The 23,231-nt window shown below is 53.4% G+C and overlaps 7 protein-coding genes across 7 annotated transcripts; 4 read left to right on the forward strand and 3 right to left on the reverse strand.

Moving 5' to 3' along the window:
- Window positions 1–308: 308 nt before the first annotated feature.
- On the reverse strand, window positions 309–2,546 carry EXO84 (exocyst complex component exo84; the record flags this gene model as incomplete). The annotated part of the gene is made up of 1 exon (XM_064834239.1): window positions 309–2,546. The coding sequence occupies one exon, from the start codon at window positions 2,544–2,546 to the stop codon at window positions 309–311; it is 2,238 nt and encodes a 745-aa protein (XP_064698103.1).
- Window positions 2,547–2,868: 322 nt separating this feature from the next.
- On the forward strand, window positions 2,869–3,461 carry TOM20 (mitochondrial import receptor subunit tom20; the record flags this gene model as incomplete). Its single annotated transcript, XM_064834240.1, has 2 exons — window positions 2,869–3,300; window positions 3,366–3,461. 2 exons carry the CDS (start codon window positions 2,869–2,871, stop codon window positions 3,459–3,461), a joined length of 528 nt encoding a protein of 175 aa, XP_064698104.1.
- A 1,587-nt stretch (window positions 3,462–5,048) lies between these two features.
- ARO7 (chorismate mutase aro7) lies at window positions 5,049–5,855 on the reverse strand (the record flags this gene model as incomplete). Its single annotated transcript, XM_064834241.1, has 1 exon — window positions 5,049–5,855. The coding sequence occupies one exon, from the start codon at window positions 5,853–5,855 to the stop codon at window positions 5,049–5,051; it is 807 nt and encodes a 268-aa protein (XP_064698105.1).
- A 389-nt stretch (window positions 5,856–6,244) lies between these two features.
- Window positions 6,245–8,463, forward strand: MDV1 (Mitochondrial fission protein; the record flags this gene model as incomplete). Its single annotated transcript, XM_064834242.1, has 2 exons — window positions 6,245–8,131; window positions 8,188–8,463. The coding sequence occupies 2 exons, from the start codon at window positions 6,245–6,247 to the stop codon at window positions 8,461–8,463; spliced, it is 2,163 nt and encodes a 720-aa protein (XP_064698106.1).
- A 3,043-nt stretch (window positions 8,464–11,506) lies between these two features.
- LTS14_001534 (uncharacterized protein) lies at window positions 11,507–16,998 on the forward strand (the record flags this gene model as incomplete). The annotated part of the gene is made up of 3 exons (XM_064834243.1): window positions 11,507–11,693; window positions 11,761–16,268; window positions 16,327–16,998. 3 exons carry the CDS (start codon window positions 11,507–11,509, stop codon window positions 16,996–16,998), a joined length of 5,367 nt encoding a protein of 1,788 aa, XP_064698107.1.
- A 255-nt stretch (window positions 16,999–17,253) lies between these two features.
- On the reverse strand, window positions 17,254–18,436 carry BCD1 (Box C/D snoRNA accumulation; the record flags this gene model as incomplete). Its single annotated transcript, XM_064834244.1, has 2 exons — window positions 17,254–18,304; window positions 18,399–18,436. The coding sequence occupies 2 exons, from the start codon at window positions 18,434–18,436 to the stop codon at window positions 17,254–17,256; spliced, it is 1,089 nt and encodes a 362-aa protein (XP_064698108.1).
- Window positions 18,437–19,818: 1,382 nt separating this feature from the next.
- On the forward strand, window positions 19,819–22,760 carry LTS14_001536 (uncharacterized protein; the record flags this gene model as incomplete). Its single annotated transcript, XM_064834245.1, has 3 exons — window positions 19,819–20,184; window positions 20,240–21,259; window positions 21,312–22,760. 3 exons carry the CDS (start codon window positions 19,819–19,821, stop codon window positions 22,758–22,760), a joined length of 2,835 nt encoding a protein of 944 aa, XP_064698109.1.
- Between the last annotated feature and the right edge of the window lie 471 nt (window positions 22,761–23,231).

Consider the following 23,231-nt stretch of genomic DNA (forward strand, 5'->3'; position numbering starts at 1 on the left):
CCTGGTCGATTTCAAAATGTGTCCGCATGTCGAATCTCAAGATCAAGGTTTGTGCGAGCTGTGCGTAGCTGATAAGCATCTAATTATCTTAAAGTTAGGATTGGATGCGCCGACCCGAGAGCATGACCCGAATACTTCGACTACTTTGATAAGCACGCAGCGAATGATCTTTATTGGTTTCAGTCGAATGGACCTGTCGCACACTGAGCTGTCGTCAATGCTATGATCGTTGATATGCCAAGAATGTGCCAATGCCCTAAGAAGAGGTCGCGACCTCGTTCCATCTGCCTGATCCTGGAATATCGCTGTTACGTCGAGACGCCCAAGCCCACAGGCCCATCATCACGAAGCGTAACACCCTTCCTCCCGGTCCCACCACCCGCACTCTGAGCTCCACTACTCAAACTTCCCTCCTCCCACACCCCCTTGCCGACGAAAGCCATAAAGTCAACTCCCACCTCCCCAAGCACAGCGGCCTGCTCTCTCACAGTACCCACACACTCAATCCATATCTGGCTATTCTTCTGCACCGTCTCCATCTGTCGAGCAAGAGCACCATTGAACTCATCCACCCTCTCCTTCGCCCACTTCACCACCGCACTCCCAGCCGAGGGCGGAAAGGCCGCGGAGAAAGTTCGGAAGGTGTGGAGGAGTAGGGTAAAGGTAGTGTAAGAGAGGGCATGCAAGTACGGCTGCAGCTCACCTGTGAAGGGCAACTGCCTTGTCCGCGCCCGCATGGTTTCCGTGCGAGAGTCAAGGTATTTCGTCCGCGCCATCTCCTCATACCCTAGTCGTCCAAGCCAACCAGCCATACCTCTCACGCCTTCAAGACCAGAACTACCTTGACTCAATTGCCTCGCCACGAGCCCTGCAAGCTTTCCCGCTCGCGAATCGACCTTGCTCTGGATGATTTCTTGAGCAGTCACATTCCCCTTGATCCCCCTAGCCATCTGCCGAAGCTTCTCCACCCTGCCAACAGCTTCTTCAAACCGCTGGAGCGCAATATCGATATCCAAGCCGTCAAGTTGACTCTCCACCCACCGAATATTCTGCTGCCTCCCCTCCACATCAATTAACACAGAATTACTTCTCGAAATCCCACTCACCTTCTCCGCCTCCGCCTGCTCAGCGGCAGCTTTCTTGAGCAATCTCAAATCACGCCCAGTAAGCAAGGTCATCTCATCCAATTTCTTCTCCCGCTGTCCATGCTCCGCCGCCATCAATTTCCTCTGATCCTCTTGTGTCTTGCGGAATGCTACAAGGATACCAGCTTTCTCCGCGCCGTCTGTAGTGGCGTAGGTGAAGCTTTCGGTCCCGGCACGGATGTTGATGGCGTTTTGGAGGGTTTTGTGTTCGCGGGAGTTGGTGTGGCCGGCATTTGATGGGGAGGAGATGTCGGCTAGACTTACGTCTTGAAGCGGCCAGCAGCGTTCGGCTATGAGCATTGTCTGAGTCTGTCCTGTTGCGGGAGCGGAGCCGTAGACGCTGGTTCTGTTGCCGCCTGCTTGAGCTTCTATTTGCTTTTTCTTCTCGCTGGCAACGAGCAGGTGGTCGTTCAGCACGACTAGTGCAACGCGTCTTCGAGGTTTCCACGTTGCGCTGTTCAGCTCGATCCAGCGCTGACTCTCCATTATTATGTGTCTGCCTGGGAGAGCAGGAAGGTACTTCTGACTGCCTTCCACCCTCTTCCAGAGCGTTTGCAAGTGTGTGCTCCACATCGCCTCGAGGTTCGCTACGCTGCTTCTATTGGCGCGCTTCCTATCGGCGACGGAGCCGAGCATGCTCAGTCTGCTGCCTGGTGCTCCTAGCTCGTCTATGCCACCCGCACTTGTCGCATGACCCAGTGCTCCGGTCAACTCGCCCATTAGTGTGCGCAAGGAACGCATCTCGGACTTGAGCTTGTCGGCTTCCTTGGATATCTTGATGAACTGTGTGCGATTTTGGTAGACATTATGTTTGAGATCGGTGCTTGTGGAAAGCTTGACATTCTGGAGGTCGTTCTTGTAGTTGTGAATGTCTGACTCTGTGGCTTCCGCCAATATACTCTGCACATACTTCTCGGCTTGGAGATTTGGATCCTTCAGAGCTCTTGCGTCGACTCTTAGTGGCCCACGTCCACGTTCTGGACTGCGGCCATCCCGGGACGGGGATCTGCTGTCTTGACTTGGTCTGCCCTGTCCTTGCTGCTTATATTGCGACGGGATGTTCGGCACACTGGGTACAAATGGCACGAGTCCTCCGTCCCCACCATTCGCGCCGTACTGAGGCTGTCCTCCAGCGAATCGCGTACTATATCTCCTCTTGACCAGGTCGCTCGTCTTGTCTCCACTGATGCTTGGTCGACCTGGAGTAGGTACTGACAGACCCGTCTGGGCTGAATGCGTGCTTTGCGTGTCCCATGTCGAAGGGTTACGACTATCAGCACTCGCGTCACGTCGTTGCTGCTGCTGCGGTACACCGATCTGGCGCGGAGCGGAGATGGTTGGGCGGGCGGTGGTCTTCTTGCGGCGGAGGGAGATGCCCTTGCTGCCCTTTTCGTCCGACATGGCCGTGATATCTCGTCTCTTCTCTTCTTTTCTCTTCTCACCACTTGTCCATGCAAGAAGGGGGTGTCAGTAGGGACATCGATATAGCATAGTACTACTGATCAATCTAATGGAGCCACGTGCAATGCTGTCACCGCGGCCCAAGCTTCGTCGCTACATCAGATTCACCTCCGAAGTTGTTGAAGCTCGCCAATAAATGTTCCGCATAGAACCCTCCCATTAACTAGACACTTCACCACAACCCTCCAGCATCAAACGGACATTCACATCACAGTCGCCAATACTCCACCAACCCATCAATCCTACTGAGACACATCCCACCATGGCCTCCACAATCCCCTCCAACCAAATCTCCTACACCACCCTCGCCCTCGCCTCCGCCGGCCTCCTCACAACCGGCTGCCTAGCCTACGCCCTCTACTTCGACTACCGCCGACGCAACGACCTCGAATTCCGCAAACACCTCCGCAAACAACACAAGAGAGTATCTAAAACCATTGAACAGGAAGCCAAGGCCAACGAACAAGGGCAGAAGGACAAGATCCGTCGCGTAGTCGAAGATGCGAACGAGGAAGGGTTCCCTAAAGATCCAGAGGAGACGGAGGGATATTTCATGCAGGAGGTTGCGAGAGGAGAGGGCATGTGCACCGATGGATCTGACCCCGTGGATGCGGCCTTGTGTTTCTACAAGGCATTGAAGGTTTATCCACAACCGAGGGAGTTGATCAGCATTTATGACAAGACGGTTCCTAAGGTTAGCGATGGCATCTTGTCCGACATGTTCAGGGGCGATGAATGTCTTGCTAACATGTTTTCCAGCCCATTCTTGATATTCTGGCTGAGATGATCGCCGTTGACCCAAATATCAGTGTCTCTGGCTCAAGCTCCGATGCTGGACATCCTACTGTGGAGTAAAGGCTGCCCCCACGAGGACCTCAGGAGAGTCGAGGGAAGAACGTACGAGAGGCTTTCATTACTAGGCTATTTTTGAAGGCAGCGGGTACATGGATGGAACGGACGGATGCATAGGAGAGGCGCATAATGCTAGCGGGCGCTGGATCGTTATGCTGGGACAGATATCTTATCTTATCTCATCTCACCAGCTGTGTGTATAAAATTGTATATTGATACTCTGAAGGCTTCCTCGACTGTGCAGGAACTACTGTACGAGATATCTTACAAACGTAGAACAGTCCTGACTCGCTCCGTTGGTAACAGGACACGCATGCATACTGAACATGCATGATCCTGGCAAAACGCAGCAGACGGCATACTCTGGTTCAGGCATTGCTGACTACACTTAAGCACACAGACGATCCAAACTATCATAGCTACGGTTTTTTTCTGGCAGATGGACTTATATCGATCAAGGGTACCATCGACGAGTGCTTCCAGTGACGAGTCGCCGTACGGGACTATTGTCTGTGAATGAGTACATGCTTTCCATTCACCAGCAACAAGCCGCGAGACAACCTCCAAAGCACTTCGGAACAAGCAGCCCACCCTCTCACATAGCTCAGCCATCAACATGCACACATCATCTCAAACACAACAGTCAGCAAACATGACCTTCGCCCGGGGAGTCCACGCCCTACCTCGCGAGCTCTTCGACATATTCTACGACCACGTCTTCGCCGTGCCAGAGAAGGATGCACGCATCATCACAGCAGCACACAGGCCACCACCAACGCTACAAGTCGACCGACGCTCCCGAGAATCTTGCGCAAAAGCCTATTACGGCTGTGCAATCGTCTTCTAGGTAGATGTACCAGTCTCACGTGCCATCGAATGGATCGTCTGCTTACCGAAGCACCACTGCGCCATGATCAGGCAGCTACATATCAGCGACGGTACCGGTGCGCGCTTCACGCTGCTGTCGAAGTGGCGATCGTCCTATTCTATGGTCGCAAACGATTCGGCGCGTTCGGGGGTCCTGAGGACGCTTAACCAGCGAGGCGTCCATTTTGCTGGGACGATGCTGGAAGTCATTTCGACGGACGCTTTGGAGTGGGAAGGTGTGAATGCTGTGGACATGTTGTTCTGACCGTATGACTGGCTTTGCTTCGTAGGACACGCTTCGCTACCCTACTGTAGGTGCGAGTGCTGGTAATAAATGTTGAAGGGCAAGTCTTGACGGCAAGTTGATATTGCTGGACAAAACGATCTCCTACACATACGACGCAGCGGATGGTGTAGCTGCAATCGGAAGTTGGCCTGGCGATCATGTTGGTTCCTTCTATCATTGTAGCATCCTTTATGGGAACAGTACAGGCATAATATATTCGTCCGGGGAGTCTGGCAAGAGCAGGGCAGTCTTCGTTCTCATTTCGTTGTGACATTCGCCACTTCTAAAGCCTTCCAATGTGGTCACGAGACACAAGCTCTGTGGACTCGACAAGCCGACTGTGAGTCCTCGATGTCACTCCAAGCCAGCTTCGAGGTCCTGCCGTTCGACTGTGATGAACGTGGCAATACACGACCGCCATCTCAAGTCAATCGAATTCATTCCCATTTGGTTCCCTTCAGCCTCTGCATAAGGTACTCGACCTCCACGATCTTCGTCAAGGGGATAACATGATCCTTGTACATTGCCACCACAGCATCAACATTAATCTTCCGTGGCGCCTCAGCGTCCATATTCGAGTCCACACCATACATCTCTGCCTTCAACCTCAGCCTCTCCAGGACTTTCTTCTCGACCTTCAAATCAGTGATACCCTCGTCAATGCCTTTTCGATCCTCTGCCTTGATCAGCCGCACGAAACGTTCTTCTTCCTTGACGAATTTGCTCTCCGCCACGAATTTGCCAAAGTGGATTCGACGAGAAAGTGATTGTAGACATGATACATCCGCGGTAGCAGCCGAGCCATAATTCTCTTGCGCTTCTGGCCGCTCTTCTCTCCCCACATCGGCACAGACACCAGGTAGAACATCATCAACATAACGTCGTTTCAGCTCATCGGTGACGCAAACGTCGTTCTCCCATAATACCTTCGGGTACTTCAATGGCGGCAGCACAAGCTCTGACATAGCGTCCGGGAAGAAAGGATACTCATCCGGCGATTGGTAGCGTCGGATCTTGGATTGCACTTCTTCTTGGCTGCGGAGCACCCAGTCCATGAAAGATAAGTCGGAAGAAGAGCCAGCTATTGGGATGGCGCCGGGTTTGTAGATTGTGCTGTTGAGAGGGAATTGAGCTCGTTCTATCATGTGGAAGAGGACCGTGTCTTCTAGTCGTATCAACTGGTAGCGAATATGTGGTAGTGACAGAGCGCGGCCAGGGTCGGAGAGGTCGATTGCTGCGTCCATAGTCGTGGAGTTGGTTGTATGGCCTGTCCGTGGAGCTTTTAAGTTGAAAATCCTATGCTGGTCTGGTCTGATGTGTACCTGGGTCTGAAGTTGTCCAGACGTCGATCAATATCACTGCATGCAGATTCGTGGTTGTTGATGGGTAGGGCTGGAGGTAAGTGGAGCCAATGCACGTCACTCGATCGGCTGCCTCTCTCCGAACCACCTCCGCGGTCTGCACGCGACAGTAAACAGACATATCGTTTCAGTACTGGAGAATCGAGCTTCACTGCTATGGAAAAGTGACGTTCCTGGAGGTCTTGACTAGCTGCATTGTAACGAAGATACGAGTGCATGATCACAAGGGTATAGTGCCCGACTGTTGGTCTGACAGGGACGACACCGATACCATGTCCCATCGTGGTCGAAGCACATCGCCCCGTCGTACGACACAACCCGGCCACAGCAGACAAGGATCGAACGACGAGAATATCTTCGACACTCGACAGATCGAGGCGTTTGGCCGGACAGTGCAAGCTACGGCGAGCCAATTAATCTCTGCCAACTTCCCGAACGGTGAACAGAATGGTCCGGACTCTTACCGAAGTGCTCTGACATCTGTGCAAAGACAACTGCGGCGGCCGCTCATACAGAGAAGTGTATTCAGCTTCACGCAACAGTCACCGCGGGAGCTATTACGGGCCAAGTTCAGCACCACGGAGGTCGAGCACCGAGCATTGAGTTATATACCCCAGGAGCTGATCAGGGCCGCTCCAGCCGGTCAGTCGCCTTTCAGCTTGTTTGAAGGCTTCAAGGCGAGTTTACCGGAGTCGGACGATAACAGCAGAGGCGGCAGACGGAAAGCCTACGGCAGACATGGCAGCAAACTGCTCGAAGGGCCAGAGGACCACAAAGGTCCACCTCAGCTGGTAAAGATGAAGAAAGCGCGAGATAAGCTTGATCATCAACTCGAGATGATGGGTATAAGGAAGACGATGTGTGCTGGCGAAATACGAGAAATTGATGCTAAGATCGCAAACATGAATACTATGCGAAAAGTGGTGCTGGAAAGACTCGCCGGTCTCGAGCAGGAGGAGAATGACATGGAGCAGGAGATTGGTGAGCTTTCTGAGCGATTGGCTGAGATGCAAGAACAGTTAGAGGATGAAGCGGTGTTGGCTACGCAAAGTCCATCCTTAGCAGCAGAGGGCGAGGCAGCGAGGCATGAAGTTGAGAGGAAGTTGGAGGAGGATGAGGATGATGCGGAGCCGGATGCTGGTTTCATGTCAGAGAGTATATATGGCAAGCTGCCAAAGACACAAGAATCGCCTAAGTCGAAGAAGAGGAGAGGCATGCCGAAGCGCACTATCTCGATGCCCGTGCTTCACGAGCATATGGAGCCTGGATCGCGTATACGAGAGGTGCAAGCCCATAACGATACAATCACAGCCATGGACTTCGATGCACCTTTCGGCACCCTGGTCACAGCAGCGCTAGACGATACTGTCCGGGTCTGGGATCTCAACGCTGGCAGATGCATGGGTATGCTTGAAGGCCATTTGAGCAGTGTACGATGTCTGCAGGTCGAAGACAATCTTGTCGCTACGGGTAGCATGGACGCCAGTATTCGACTCTGGGACCTCAGCCAGGCAGACTATACTCCTCAGCAAGCAGCAGCTGGAAACAATATCAATGATAAGCCTGCAAGCGCTGAAGACGTGGAGGGTGACGATGGCAGCGATGGTGCTCTGTTCACACCTGCGGCTTCAGTAGCAGATCTATCAGCCCAGCCGCCTCCTCCAGAACCACATGGCAATGCCATGGCAGACTGCCATATGTTCACACTTTCCGCTCACGTCGCTGAGATTACAGCTCTCAACTTCCGCGGCAACACACTAGTCTCTGGCTCCGCAGACAAGACACTACGACAATGGGATCTGGAAAAGGGTCGTTGCGTCCAGACACTAGACGTATTGTGGGCAGCCGCTCAAGCATCGGCTATAAATCCCACAGCAGCCACTCCTACCAACACAACTGCAGACAATGGCGCCGGCTGGTGGAAGTCAGGCGCTGGTCGCTTACGTTCCGGCGAAGCACAAGCCGAAGCAGATTTTGTGGGTGCCGTGCAGGTCTTTGATGCTGCTCTAGCTTGCGGTACCGCGGACGGCATGGTGAGATTGTGGGATCTGAGGAGTGGTATGGTACATAGAAGCTTAGTCGGCCATACCGGGCCTGTGACTGCGCTGCAGTTTGATGACGTGTATCTTGTTACTGGTAGTCGGGATAGGAGTATACGAGTAAGTGAGAGGAGCGTCGAGTGGCATACGGACTCTGCTGATCATATCAACCACAGATATGGGACCTACGAACAGGAACCATCCACGATGCTTTCGCCTACGACAACCCGATTTCATCTATGCAATTCGATGCTCGTCGGATTATCGCCGCGGCTGGCGAGGATGTGGTCAAAGTGTACGATAAAGCTGATGGAAGGCAATGGGACTGTGGCGCTGGTGCCACTGCTGCGGAAACCGAGTCCAAGCCTTCGATAGTGGAGCGGGTGAGGATCAAGGATGGGTACACGGTTGAAGGTAGACGGGATGGTGTTGTCGGTGTATGGAGCTGTTGAGGTGGCCTGCAAGTGTATACGTACCTGATTGAGCGTTTCGCGAGGCGCTTGGTGCTGTGGCGATGTGTATGTTCGACTGCTGTACATCAGAAATGTTCAAGTGACATGGTCCACTCCTAGATATGAGCGTTTCATATGATTGTGCTTGACAAGCGTTGGCGCAGTCCACATTGTGCTAGGGCCGGCTGAAGGATACGTTCACTGGTCGAAGCACATATATGGCAACCACGGTCTCGTCAATGCTTCTTTACTTTCTCGGCCATGTCTTCCCACGCGTGTGCATGGTCTCTTGCTTGATACTGCGGTCTTAGACTATGCGCTTAGCTGTGCTAAAGGATACTCCCACTGGTGAGGCGAGTCACCAAGCCAGTGACGATATTATTCTGGGATGAGGTCCGGCGCCGACTTCTAGCGTTGACCTTGCACAGATCAGTCGTGGTGCCGAAGGAATGGTTTAGAATGTGATAGCATGACACTGATGCAGTGTAGCCTCGCGCTTGTGTTGGACTAAGGGGTACAACCATTAGCTCTACGAAGCCTGGCAGCCTTGTTGGCATGGTCGACCTCCTAGCCTGGCGACTGTGGCGGAGGGAGGCGCGGACTTCAGCTGTGCCGCAACCAGGCATTGTTCGGGCAATGGCAAGTGGCCATCTTGTCACTCTTACTGACGTGGGCACTCTTTATTATGCTTGATGATGCCCATGCTCCGAAACCGAGTAACCTCTAGTTGAACGGAGTGCATCGTAAGGCAATGGACCATGTTTATCGTCGACTGATCACGTTCAGCGAGTGTGAAGAAGCTACTAAAACCTCGCTAGCAAGTACAGCCGCAAGTACAGCCACTACATCATCCAATGCCAGACCACCCTAAGCAGCTTTGACAAAGTCCAAAAGCTCAGGCGAGTGGGAAACAGGTGGCAAGTCTCACTAGCAAAGTCGCTAGACAAGGCGCCAAAACATGCCCTAGGTGAGTCTGACGAAGCAGCCAAGCTCATAAGCTAAAACCAAGCTGCTAAGGAGGAAAATGGTTCCAACTATCGTCATCCGAATCCATGTTAAACTAGAAAACGCTACCTAATGTATCGATCGCGCGGCGCTTGTCTTGTCATGTTCTGGTGTGCTTGCAAGCCCGACACCAGTGAAGTGAGCTCCGGTCGGACACCGGCGATGAGTCCGCGGGCAGGGTCATGTGACGCTCACATAACAGCTCAGCCCGCTCATTCGAAGCCACAGAACGAGTGAAGACATCCTGTCTAAAGACCATCGTCATCGACCAACAGGGACTCATCACCCCATTCTGCGTAGTGAGGACATTCTCTGATTTGAAGGTAGAGTCGGAGAATTGTATGCACTGTGAGCAAAGTCTACGAGGCCCTCCCAGCGTCGCAACAACAAAAACAGACACTTTACCTCTTGAAATGTCATACATACACTCTTGAGAGTGCAGATGCTGCCAAATTTGCCCACTGCTACCCAGCAATGCTGTCGTCTGGTTCATAGTACGGATAATTCATGAATTTGCTAGGATGATTCACGACTCTCACGAGTCGAGCGTTGTCGATGAACGTTGCAGACCGCTGTCCGATCACATATGGCTGATGCAGGAGACAAGGTTTCATGTACTGGTAACTGCCTTTACATGCGTAGAGTCGAGGCTGCGGTGCACCGGGCTCCAAACTTACGAGGGCGCTGCTGCAGGTTGGCACCCAGACTACAGCAATTGTCTCAGGGATTACCTTGTACCTCTTGATGGACTGAACAATTCTCCGACGTGTTCTCGTGCTGCAGATTGCGGTTTTGGTCTCAACATCCCAAATCTGCATGCCTCGCGATGGTGACTTCTGGCCGGATCGTAGGTCAAAAGACTAGCTGGAGAAGCACTGATAATGATCGCTCGGTCCGATCACGTGGTCGTTCGGCCGTTTGAAGCTTGTGCGTTAGCTTTCCCTCACTGCAGATTCTTGGCAACAATAGGAGTCATGGCTGAAGTCAAAAGCGAGGGTAGATGCCGAAGGAGATCTGCTTTGGGCAAGTACGTCGGAATCTGCAGACAGTCCCAAGCCGTGGGATCTTCCATATGGTTATGTTGTGGGTATCCTCATCAGATGCAGGACTGGGACCACCGAAGAATTGAATTCGCCTCGTTTCTATGGCTCTACAAACTCATAACGATCGTCAGGCGATTTGGTTCCAGGTCAGCCTTGCTCAGAGCACGCTGAAGAGTTAATCCTACCTCTGATGCATTTGCTAGTGGAGATGGCGGCCTGACATAGGCTCAAAGGCGAGAAGCAAGACCAATTGGCTGCATTGGCAACGCCGATTTTGGTGTTGTCATCGTGTTCGATCGTGGATATGTATCGTGTCGCGGCCCAGTCCACGCATGCCGAGCGTGGGACTGTCGACATATAAATGTTCGTCAGCCCTGGGCCATGGCTGTGAAGCACGAGAAAATGAAATGCAGATCCATGTCGGTGGGCCTAAATTAAGCTCATGCGTACCGACGGAAGTCTCCTATTACTCCTAGCGCGCTGTTGTAATTTGATACACGGGTTCGCGCATAGGAGGGTGATCCTGTACTGCCAATGCGCTGTACGCCATCCCACGACGCATTCGAAGGTCGCCAGCTCGTCCCCGAGTCACGTCTGTGAGTGTTCGTTACAGCAGACCGAGATCCTGCGGCCAAGACAGAGCGCCGACCCTCCCCGTGACTAACTCACGAACAGGGCACCCATGCGACTTGCGAATCCATAATTCACTAAGCGACACGCGAAGAGCGATCTCCCGCATACAGTAATTACTGGACAACCAGGCACGCGTCAGCTGTAATATCAAATGCAAAGTGCCGGGAGCAGTACTATCACTCAGCTCGGCGTAAAAGCATCTGTGTAGACTTTTGTGTGCTGTTCTACCCCACCGACACCTTCACTTCGGCACATATCGCGAGCAAAGCCGGAAACAAGCAGGTACCGAGTCGTGCGTGGTGGTCTCGGCTGCGCTGCGCTAGATGCAGGGGAACGAGGGAGCACATGAAACCGCCGACGCGATGGAGACACAAACGCCTTCCTCGCCCACTCCAGCACCACCTCCGCCTCCGCCTGCCACGGCAGCTGCGATAACACCACGACCGACGTCCATGGCCGCGATGCATCGCTCGAAGCGGAGTTCGAGCCGCATCACTGATGCGACCTCGCGGTACAGCGACGACGAGGCCAAGACTGCCGTCAAAGTTGGTAGGTGGAGACGCTGATATTCTCGCGGCAGCAACTGAAACACTATACTGACTGGTGACACGAACAGCCGTCCGAGTGCGTCCGCCATTGTCGCCGAGCGACCCAGGATACAACCTCATACCACAGCGATTTCGAGAGTCCACTTGCGAAGTCCCGACACCCAACAACCTCTCGGTGCAGTCCCCACAAGGCAAGAAGCTGTTCGTTTTTGACCGCGTTTTCGACGAGAATACTTCGCAGGATGGCATATGGGATTACCTCAGCGAAAGCGTGTCCTCGTTCGTGCGAGGCTACAATGTCTCCATCATGGCATACGGCCAGTCAGGCGCTGGCAAATCGTACACCATGGGCACGTCAGGGCCCGAGGATCAAGGCGACACGGATGTTAAGGGTGTCGTGCCACGAGCAGCTGAAGCACTTTTTGAGAAGTTGAATGCTGGGTCGGCGAAGCACACAGGCTTACAGGCACCGAAGCGGTATTCAACGCAGGCTCTGCCTACGCTTGCAAGCATAGCGAAGGCAAATGGCGCAGCGAAGAATTGGGAGCTCAAGGCGACGTACGTGGAGATCTACAACGAACAACTGCGCGATCTACTGGTTCCCGAAGATGTAGCCTTGGCCGACCGCTCGCAGGTCACTATAAGAGAGGACACGAAGGGCCGGATACTGTTGACCGGGCTTAATCAGGTGCCGATTAACTCGGTGGATGACCTACTTCGCGCGCTGAACTTCGGCTCGGCCATCCGACAGACTGATGCTACTGCCATCAATGCACGATCCTCCAGATCACACGCTGTCTTTAGTCTGAATCTGGTACAGCGCAGACAGGCCGACGGGCAAAGCATGCAAACGCCACGACTTGATAAGCGCATGTCGATGCCGATTGACAGTGCCAGCGACGAGAATATGGTTACTATCGACAGTAAGCTACACTTTGTGGATCTGGCTGGCAGTGAGCGTCTGAAGAACACAGGAGCGACGGGCGAACGAGCAAAGGAGGGTATTAACATCAACCAAGGCTTAGCAAGCCTTGGCAAGGTCATCTCACAGCTGTCAAAGCAAGGCCATACCCACATCTCTTACCGCGACTCGAAGTTGACGCGCTTACTACAAGACTCTCTTGGCGGGAATGCTATCACCTTTGTGGTCGCGTGTGTGACACCTGCTGTCTTTCATCTCAACGAGACTTTGAACACTGTCACATATGCACAGCGCGCTCGAGCTATTCAAAGCCGCCCAGAAATCCAGCAGACTCATGAGGATGGCGATAAGCAGCTTGCCATCGAGAGGCTTCGGACTGAAGTATCCTTCTTACGCGATCAGCTCAAGCACGTGGATAGGTCAGAGACGCGCGAGCTCGTCAATGGTCGATCACGAGGACGAGAAGCAGAGTTGCAGACGGCACTCATGGACATGCAAGAGAGTTACACTGCCCTCAGCCAACGGCATGCCAAGCTCGTGTCTGATCTATCGAAGGCTCGCGATAACGAAGAGTCCGATACACACTGGTCAAATGAGACTCTTGGCGATCACGCGACGGAACGAATCAAGCGGTCGAGCTCTTTCGCAGAAGCCGTGGAGCAGATGGTGCTCGAGTACGAGAAGACCATCCGCAGCCTGGAGTCGTCGCTCACGAAGACAAGGTCAAACCTATCGAACAATGAAAGTAACCTAGTCGACAAGGATACACGAATCGCCTACATGGAGACGATCCAGCAGCAGTTGCAGACAAGGATTCAGAAAGCTATGGATCGCGAGCAGAACAATGAAGGCTACCTACGAGACCTCGAATCACGCATGGAGGGTTCCACTTCAGGTGAAGAGCGCAATGCAGCAATGATTATCGAGCTACGCCGTGAGCTTGCACGACTACATGAGAGCGAGGGCGGAGCTGAAGAGTATATTACGACACTGGAAGAACGCTTGGCCGAGGCGGAGCAAGATCAGGAAGCCATGCAGCACGAGCTCGACCGTCTCGAGCATGTAGTCGAAAGGCAGAGGAGTATCGGAAAGCTGGACAATCTGCTCGGCGAATTAGATGGTGTGAATCATAAGACCGGCGTCCCAGTCCCACCTGCCAAGAATCCGCAACGACAACATGTCAACGGCAATCGCGAGTCGTACGACCCATTCAGACCTCGCGCAGTGACTATGGACAGCGTCGCAACCACTACCGAGGACGATTTCACTGATGCTGAGACCGAGCAGATGGATGACAATCACGTCGAGCCAGATCATCACCAGTACCAAGCGCCTCATATCGTCGAGCGAGCGGATAACGTCGAGCATGAAGTGCGCGACCCTGCCCAGACAGAATTCATGGCAGATAAGGTGGAGAACCTCACCCAAGAGCTTTTCGACCTACGCTCCGATCATGAGACGAATCTGGTGGAATACGACAATCTGCAGCAGAAGTACCAAACTGCGCTCGAGACACTCGCCAAATTAGAGTACGGCAAAGAAACACCCAAATCCCTAGTTGCGCCAACACAGACTATGCCGCCATCTTTTTTAGCCGACGCGGGGATGAAGACAGAGGAGAAGGCAGGACAGCCTTCATCCTCGCGGTCGTTGTCGGCGGAATTGTCCTCGCATACGCGATCCTTGAGCACTACCGACGAGCCTTTGGAGAGGCGGCCATCAGGTATCAGCGATGAACTTTCTGTGCAGCACGATGTCACGGATGCGGATATTGACGCTACGGAAAGCAGTCCAAATGTCAATCGTGAGATGGAGCTGCTCAAGAGGCTGCACACCGAGAAGGAACTGTCTATGACTGAGCTTACCAACAACTATAAAAGCTTGGCTGCACGACATCAGGCGACATTGCAGCAGGTTGAGGACATGAAGCATGAGATCCATCGGTCGCATTACAGCTTCCGACCTGCTTCTCCGAGTCTTACCAAGCCTGTTCTTAGGAGGAAGTCGGACGACATACTTGGCTCAGACCGTGCTTCTCGGTCATTAGCCTCGCTCAAGAACATTGCTTTGGAGAATTTTGAGGAAGTCCCTGACACGAGGCAGAGCTTTGAGCTACATCTCAACAGTGTGATGACTGAGCTTCACGGCCGTACCGAGAAGTCGATGGCTCTCGAAGCTGAACTTGGCACGATGCGCAAGGAGCTCGAGGCGAAGCAGACGCTAGTAGCCGGACTGACGAGAGAACGTGCAAGCTTGACCGCATCCTCTGGCGTCGATTTCTCGGTGGTTGGCAGGATGCGAGAGCAGCTAGAGGAAAGCGAGCACCAAATTCGGTCACTTCACCAGCAGCATGCAAGCAGAGAGCAGGAGTTCCAGAGCCAGCTGGGTAGTCTGAAGGCAAGCCTCGCCGGACACCAAAAGGTCGTGACCGATCGAAGTGGTCAATTGCCGACTCCACTGGAAGAACGATTCGATCACGTACCTGGTGACTTCCCGGAAACGCCTTCCTTCGACACACCGACGATGGAGACTACCCGTGATCAAGCCATGGCCGGTGCTACGATCTCGAACATAGCTGGCCAGCGTGCCGACGAGATCTCCCGACTGCAAGGTGATCTTGCTGCCTGGGAGACACGGCACAACGACGCTGTGGGCTCGATGAAGCAGTCTGAAGCGAAACTTCTCGATACTATCGCGGAGCTTGAGGACTCGTTGCGTAGAGCTGAGCAAACAGCCCGCTCTGGTAAAAAGGAGCTTCCTCAGCTTCCCGGTGCCGCTGCTGTTAGTGCCAGTGTTGAAGAGGAGCGCTCCAAGCATAGAAAGATCGTGGACACCATGCAGAGGGAGCTCGACCAGCACAAGACCGCCGCAGGAGTCCACTCTACTAAACTCCAGCACCTGGAACAGTCATACTCCAGCATCATCCGTCAGGTTGATGACGATGCTAAGACTCGCGACCTGAGCGAGAAGGAGCTCGAGACTCATAAGAGTCTTGTGAACAATCTTGAGGGCCAGTTGAACGTACATAAGACGGCGGTCGCTATGCATCAGGATACACTCGAGAAGCTCCAGATCGGCCACAGCAAGGAACTTGAGGAGCTCAATAGTTCCGCAGCAGCTGCTGAGACACAGTCCAAGGAGCGTCAGGCACAGTTGGAGGAGCACCACTCGCTTGTCATCCAGAATATGGAGGCAGATCTATTGCACAGCCAGAAGACTATCTCTGACTTGCTACGCAATGCGTCCTCCGCGCTAGGCTACGAGACGGATCCGAAGCAGCTTCATGTTCAGATCAAGGGCTTGGTAGATGAAGGCAAGGAGCTTCACGGTAGGCACTTGAAGACGACCAACGACCTCAAAGCCGTGCAAGAGGAGCTGCAGAATGCAATGACTCATTCTGTGAGCCTTGAGAACAAGATCGGCGAGCTCAAGATGATTAACGAAGAAGCTCTGCTCAACCTGCAGAAGATCTCGGAAAAGGAAAAGAAGAGTGCTCGACTAGTAGAGGAGCTTGAGGAGCAGCTCAACAATAATTTCGACTCGCACCAGCAGACAAACCACAGGCTCTCCACCTTCCAGACAGAGACGTCGCATGCGCGTATGGAGCTGGAGAGGGAGTTGGAGGAGGCCAAGCTCCGAAACAATATGCTCGAGGTAAGTTTGATAAAGAGAATCAATAGTTATGGGCAAAACTGATAACTTGCAGCAACAGATGTCGACGCTTAAGCGCCACTCAATTACTTCGAACGCATCTGGTCCGACGTACAACCGCGAGTCGCTCTCGCCTGAAGCTGCCGCGATTGCACTCGCTCGCTCAGGCTCGCAGACTTCGATACGCAAGTCGGCAAATTCTTCAGCCATGCCTGCTCCACCGCCCTCGATACCGCTTCCGCCACTCCCTGGCACTTCGCCGTCTTTGACGGCCACACCACAGCTGCCCGGTATCGAGCGTGCGACCTCGCCCATCCAACGTATGACTTCGCCATCGCACGACTCTCGCCCTGATTCTCGCGACCATGCGAGGGATGCTTCGATGGTCCAGCTGCTTGAAGAACAAGAGGCACGTATTCGCACCATCGAAAAGCATCTGTTTGCCGAGAAGCAGCTCACTGCTACCCTCGAGGAGGCTTTGGTAGACCTGGAGACTTCAGCCAACCGCACAAAGTCAGATATGGACAGCTGGCGTAAGAAGTGCACTACACTAGAGGACGAGCTTGTGACACTGCACAAGGCCACCACAAATTCCCGTGCCAGCCTGCAAGCTGTCGAAGAGGAACGAGAGATGAGGATGCGAGCCGAACGAGCTCGTCAAGCGCTAGAGCAGCGCATGATGGAGCTCAACTCTAGCAAGAAGAAGAAGAAGAATGCGCTCAATTGCTTCTAGTATCTGCGTTTGAGCTTGCATTGCTTGTGTAAAATATTTTGCGTATTAGCGAGGATTGTGGGGGGGATTTCACTGGATTTTAAACAAGTCTAAGGAAATTATGAAATACGGGGAGGCACGGGTTGGGATAAACGGCCTCCTGCCGTGGTCGCTGCCGTGGTTTTACTTTGTTTGATCACTATACCCATTCGCGTCGGATATATGCTTAGTTGAGAATAATTGTACAGCACATGATCTATGAGCTCGCTACATTGATCATCGTGTGAGGTCTCGCCGCAGCATAGCTAGAATGCTTTCGGAGTTAATAGATCCCTCTGTGTTTGAAGCTGGTAATTGTTCGGCACTTGGCGCTGCTACATGGTCTTGTGCTTGGTAGTCCTTGGCGAGCATGAGACTTGCAGGGAGCTCATTCGTGTCCTCGTGCAGAACATATACTGTAGGGTACTCTTGCACAACGTGGCCATCAAGACACTTGGTCAATCTGCCCTTTCTGTTCAGTGGTATCACTACTCTTGCACTGCCAATGGTTGCAGGTTTCAGCAGATAGAAATGAAGAGTCTTCTCCGATCCAGACTTCTGCTGGTCGTCGTTGGGTGGGGGATCCAGAGCTGTTAGTGATGTCGGTTCATCCTCCTCAGTGTTACCATGAGATTCGGCTACCGGTCCATGCGATGGATCTGCGGTATCTGCAGGCTCTTGAGCCATCGAAGTTGCCGTGGAACCAGACGTGATCGAAGGCGGATCAATCTTCCGTTTCTTCTCTGCTCGCGGTATGTCTTGATGGCTCTCGGCCTTCCTTCGCTTGCCTAACTTTGATACAGAGAACAAGTCAGAGATCGAGTTGGCCTCGGGACAGTCGTGGTGCACTTCATGTTCGCCATCCGGGCCAATCCACTCCACGGTCCATAGGGCACGATGACTTTTTGTAGATCGAGTCGTGTTGTCTCGTTGTCTTTGTATGCCTTTCGGAGCTCGTTGGATCGTGATACGGTGCTCGGACAGATAGTTCTGCAGCTTGCTATCGCTCCGCCATCCACTTGCCACACCACGAAGGCTTGCATGTCCATCAGTGATACCACGGTCCTCGAGATCCTTGCTGGCATCCTCCACATGGCGCTCGATGCCCTTGAAGTAGTTGAAATCGCGGTCGAGACCTGTAGGCGTAGCCCACTGGGTCTTCTTCACATATGCGGCAGGATCACGCTTGCCACTGCAGGATGCTCGCTGTTGATGCTTCTTGTAGCATGGCAAGGAGCATGTCTGGGTCTCACATCTGGGACACTTGTACTTCGGTACTTCTACATAGCTGGGAACATGTTAGATCGCTACACATGACACGATTGGAAGAAAAATGCCGTGGGTCAGGACTCGGAGGAAAAATTTGATGTTTCTGGACCTACCAGATACTGCAGAGCTCCGAGAGCGATGTCTCTGCCATATGGCTATATGGTGCAATCAGCTCGTTCGTACTGCGCACGGTGAGTCTGCTAGTTCGCGAATGTAACTCCGCAGTCAGTAGGCATCGGTATGAGGAGCGATTCCTAGTTTGATTCTGATAGACACGAGTCGAATAACGTTCGGTCTTGCCAAGACTTGCCATGTTTCAAGTTCGGAGCGGGGATCCAGCCCGCATATGTACATGCACCTTCTCATGCATGTCGACTTGTGCCTGCGTACTCACGACATCAGCTCGTCATCATGAGTGGTGTACTATGAACACATCGTGTGGATTTTGTGGTTTCCGACAACCACGTTCTGTTTATATCAGTGCCGGTAAATTATCAACGGCTTATTATCCGACCGTTGGGTGACTGGAGAAACCCGCTTGTATTGCTACAGTGATGTAGTGAGCACACATGTGTCACCCTCCGACGCATCGTGGCTACCATCAGCAAACGCCTTGCGAGACATGACCAGTCTGATGCAGGGCTGCTATCACTATACCTTACTGGTGTATTATCGCAGCTGGTCTGCCGTTTCCTCCCCACTACACAAAGTGAACTAATGTCCACGATCATGCCAACGAAAACTCGGCACTGGGTATGTCTGAACATATCGTGGTCACATGTATTTCAATTCGAGACGCCGTTGTACACAATTCATGTGCAAGGAGCGATCTCATCCAGTTCGAAGCGAAATAATCGCCCCTTTTCACTGGATCATATTCGGGACATAGGGACATGATTTCCCGAGGCGGAGTTTGGCTGCCGCCTTGCGGCCGATCGTCCCAAAACCTCACAAGCCCTCGAAAGCAACTGCGGAGCCGTCTCATCGCTGTACGCATGCTCCTAGTAAGCTGGTGCGCAATCGCTCATCATTGCATGTTCGGATATACATTTGTATGATCCTTTCATAAAGCGATAGTTTGACTTCCACCTCTGGCAAGCCGGGCGAGCAATCTATCTCAAGTCCTGTCGAGATCCAGTCGGCATCGAGCCTTCGGATAGCGACAGGCGCTAATGCACAACCCGCAGAGGACACTAGCCAGACGAACAGGGACCATTCGAACAAGGTTACCGTACTATCTCTTCTGGGAGCGCACAAGGACCCGCGCTCAACTCTCACAGCATTGACACTATTCTTCCTCCTCTTCGCCCTCCATCTCTCTGGTGTCTCGTCCAGCCGAAGCGTCCCTCCTCCCACGACAGCTTCCATCGCTGCGTCGCGAATCAAGTGTGCGACTTGGTGTTGGCGCTGCTTGACAGACGACACCACGCATTGAAGTTCCGCTGAGCCCGCAGGAGAAGCGAGCCATTGGGCTTCAACAAAACTACGCAACACCACGAAGAGATTCCTGGATCACACCAAAGTTAGCTCAAGATGGCACCGTCTTTCACTTCTCGTCCTCGCTCTGGCGACTCTCGTCCCGTCAGTCGCGACGAAGAAAACCTCATCATCCCTAACCGCACGTCTTCGTTGCACTCCCGCATCGCGCAGCCCATGCCCGGAGCGATGAATCAACCGAAGCCAGGACAGCGTGCGCCGAAGACCTTGACTCATGCCTATATGGTATGCGGTGTTGGTCGCGAACCATCGCAATGGGTCAAGGCCCCTGTGCCGCCGCAAGGCAAGATTGGGCATATGAAGGGTGCTGTTGGACAGTTCTGGTTGCCGGAGATTCTCGGCAGCAGCCCAAGACTTGAACAAGACAACGAGATCGCGAGATCGTTGCATTCTGCCATGAGGGTGAGTGATAGTGTCCTGCCTTTGAATTGCTCGCAGCGTGCTAATACGATCAAAGGCGTGTTTCCCTCACGACGTCGAAATCTGCACCGGCAGCAGCCAACCACATTGCGTCCACCATGCATTCGTCCTCCAGCAAGACTCCTCGCATACACTTTATGGCATTGCTCTCCGCGTCTGGTCTCGCGCCGATGAGAAGCGAGCTGATACGATCCGTGATCTGCGCAAACGCACCGAGCCAGACTACTACGATACGCCTGGCGAGACATACTGGATCCCGTACTGCCTGAGCTTCCTGTCGCGTTATCCTCTATACAACCTGCTCGGCGATTATCTGCGTGGTATGTGGATCCACTGGAACAAGGCTACGAACCTATTCCACGCGGAAGAAGTGTCGCGCATTCTGAGCTTCCCGGCTCCAAGACTGAATGACTTGGTGCGCATCGATATGAAGGACTACGCGCTATGCTACCAGTTCCCATCGTCCCCAACTGGCTTCCAGAACTTCGCCATGTGGCCTCTGTTCTGCTGCTTGTCGATCCCCAACATCGTAGGTGTGCTAGAGGCCGCCGTGTCTCCAACACGCCGGCTGATTTTAATATCACACTACCCGGCCATGCTCACAGTCGCCGCCGAGACCGTGCGCTACATGGTTCGTGTGTACGAATGGAGTGGGCTGTACGTCCCAGTTGTGCACGCACGCCATGTCAAGGAGCTTGTCCAGGAGCCTGGCCCCTACATTATTGGCGTGACTGCGGAGTGTAGAACACTTTTCACGGCGCCGTCTGATGCACTCGTTGTCGATCTGGACCGCAACTTCGTGCTTACATCCAGCCCACCCACGGCATGGTCTGCCAAGCAACGTCAGAAGCTCATCAGCCGTATGACCGACTCGCTCAACGGCGATGTTTCCCCATCTGGCGTTCCACAACATCTCCGCTCTGCTTACGGGGGCGGCAAGCTCATTCCAGCTGGCCAAATCATCGTCATGCGTGGTGAGGTTGAGAGTGTCCAAGATCCTGGTTGGTGGAATCAGGAAGCCATGATGAAGGTCATGGACCACGCCTGCGAGAAGTTGGTATGACGAATATCCACAAGAATGAATCTGATATAAGCTAACACATCTCTAGGGTAAAAATACAGGCGTCAAAGCCGTTTTTGGCGGGGCTCAGAAGAAGCCTCTCATGACCAAGGTATCGATGCGTCACCTCAATGAGATTGTGCGCGAGCGAAACCAGTACTCTCGCGATGCTATGGAGGCGTGGCAGGATTTCATCAACCTCAAGGGCCGTATGGACACCGAGCTCACCAAGGTTTCGAAGCGCAACAACTTCTTGGTCGAAGAGCTTGAAAGCTGGAAGCAGCAATTCTTGAAGTTCCAGGCATTTGCTGAGCAGCTGACCAAGGAGACCAACGAGCTGAAAATCAAGATCGAAGGCCACAAGCGCGAGAACCGTAGACTCACGAGCCTGATCGACCAACAGAAGGACGATTCTGCCAGGCTTACTGTCCGTCTTGGTGGTACCGAGAAGCAAAGAGATGATGCTCTTGAGGCGCTTGTACTGCAGCAGGATATTGCAGAAGAGCTGGAGAGGGAGCGTAAGAGGAACAAAAAGGATCTGGGTGCTCTGCAGCACACGAACACTACGCTCTTGCGACAACGCGATGAGGCACAACGCGTGGTGCTGCATCTCCGCGCGCTTATCGATGGCCAGGCACACCACATGGAGCACATTGTGAAGACGCTCAACGACTCTCCCAATGGCGCAGTGTTCGCAGAAGGTGAAGAGGATGCGCCAGTCGAGTCAACGGCCGTCCCCGAGAAGGCTGAGAAGGACAAATCAGAGGTTGGGACAATCCGTGGCGTCGGTGGCATTGAGTCTGCTGCCTCCTCCCGTTCAAGCACAAGGCAGTCAAGCCGTCTCGACGAACGCGCATCCACTGCCATGGAGACCAGACTTCTCAGCAGTGCTGCTCGCAAGCGCTTCTCCGAGATGAGCATGACCGATGTCGCTGATCGTCACCTCCGTGACAAGACTGATGCCATTGCGTACATCATCCGCAACATCTCCGAGCAGTGCGCCGCTGCCGTGGAAGGCCTTGACCTGGCTCGTCGTGCTGACAGCGTCAGCACAGAGGGTGCTGAGGACGAGCGATCAGAGTCTGGCCGCAAGAGGCGTGGCAAGCGTGCCATGCGGAGCTCATTGGCCCCACAGTCCGAGGACGGTGAAGCCGAGCAGCAGTCGAACGGATCTGAGTCCGAGTACGGTGATGCGCAAAGTGAGAGCACTGGCTACCTTCACCCCAGCAAGCGCGGCTCGCATGTCCCTCCTACACCAGATCTCGTGCATGATAGAAGCTCTACCAGCATGAGTGTTGGCAGTGAGAGCACAGCGGCGACCCCTCAGCGCCATAGCCTGCAAACGCATTACAAAAGCCAGGAAGACATCCCAGAGATGCCCACTCGCATTGCCGAAGACGATGCCAGCCAGCCAGACGAGCTTCAGGAACCAGTCACCAAGTTCAGCCCACACGGCCTCGAGCACCGCCGCAGCAACCAGCCGCTTCGTAATGTCTAGGCTTAGACGACAGGTTTTCTACCATTGAGTATTGTTTTCGTTGACGGTCTTGCGAGGCGTTTCGAGGCGTCACCTGGGAAAGCACACCGGACGCATTGATCCATGATATATACCCCTTTTCAACTTGCTGCATACACTCCTTGAACGGCCTCTTGATGTAGACTTCTGGAAGAGGAATTTTGGTACGATGTTTGGTACAATCTTGGTCGAACTATGCTTGGTGAAAGTTTCATATGTATTGGGTGGGCCGGACAGAACGAGTTGTTGGTAGGCAACAGATATATGTTTGTATCATTAGTCAATATGTTACCCAAGGCGGAAGGCGCGAATCATCAGACTCATATCGCTCTTGCCTTGTTCGACTGCAAAGCCTTCACTCGCCTGACCGCTAATCAGACTTCATGCTTCGTCCAGGATCTCCACCTCGTCACCCTTTACACCGACATCACCGACACAACCTTCGAGGACCAT

Source organism: Recurvomyces mirabilis (assembly GCF_035927965.1).
Source record: "Recurvomyces mirabilis strain CCFEE 5264 chromosome Unknown scaffold_3, whole genome shotgun sequence".
NCBI lineage: Eukaryota > Fungi > Ascomycota > Dothideomycetes > Mycosphaerellales > Teratosphaeriaceae > Recurvomyces > Recurvomyces mirabilis.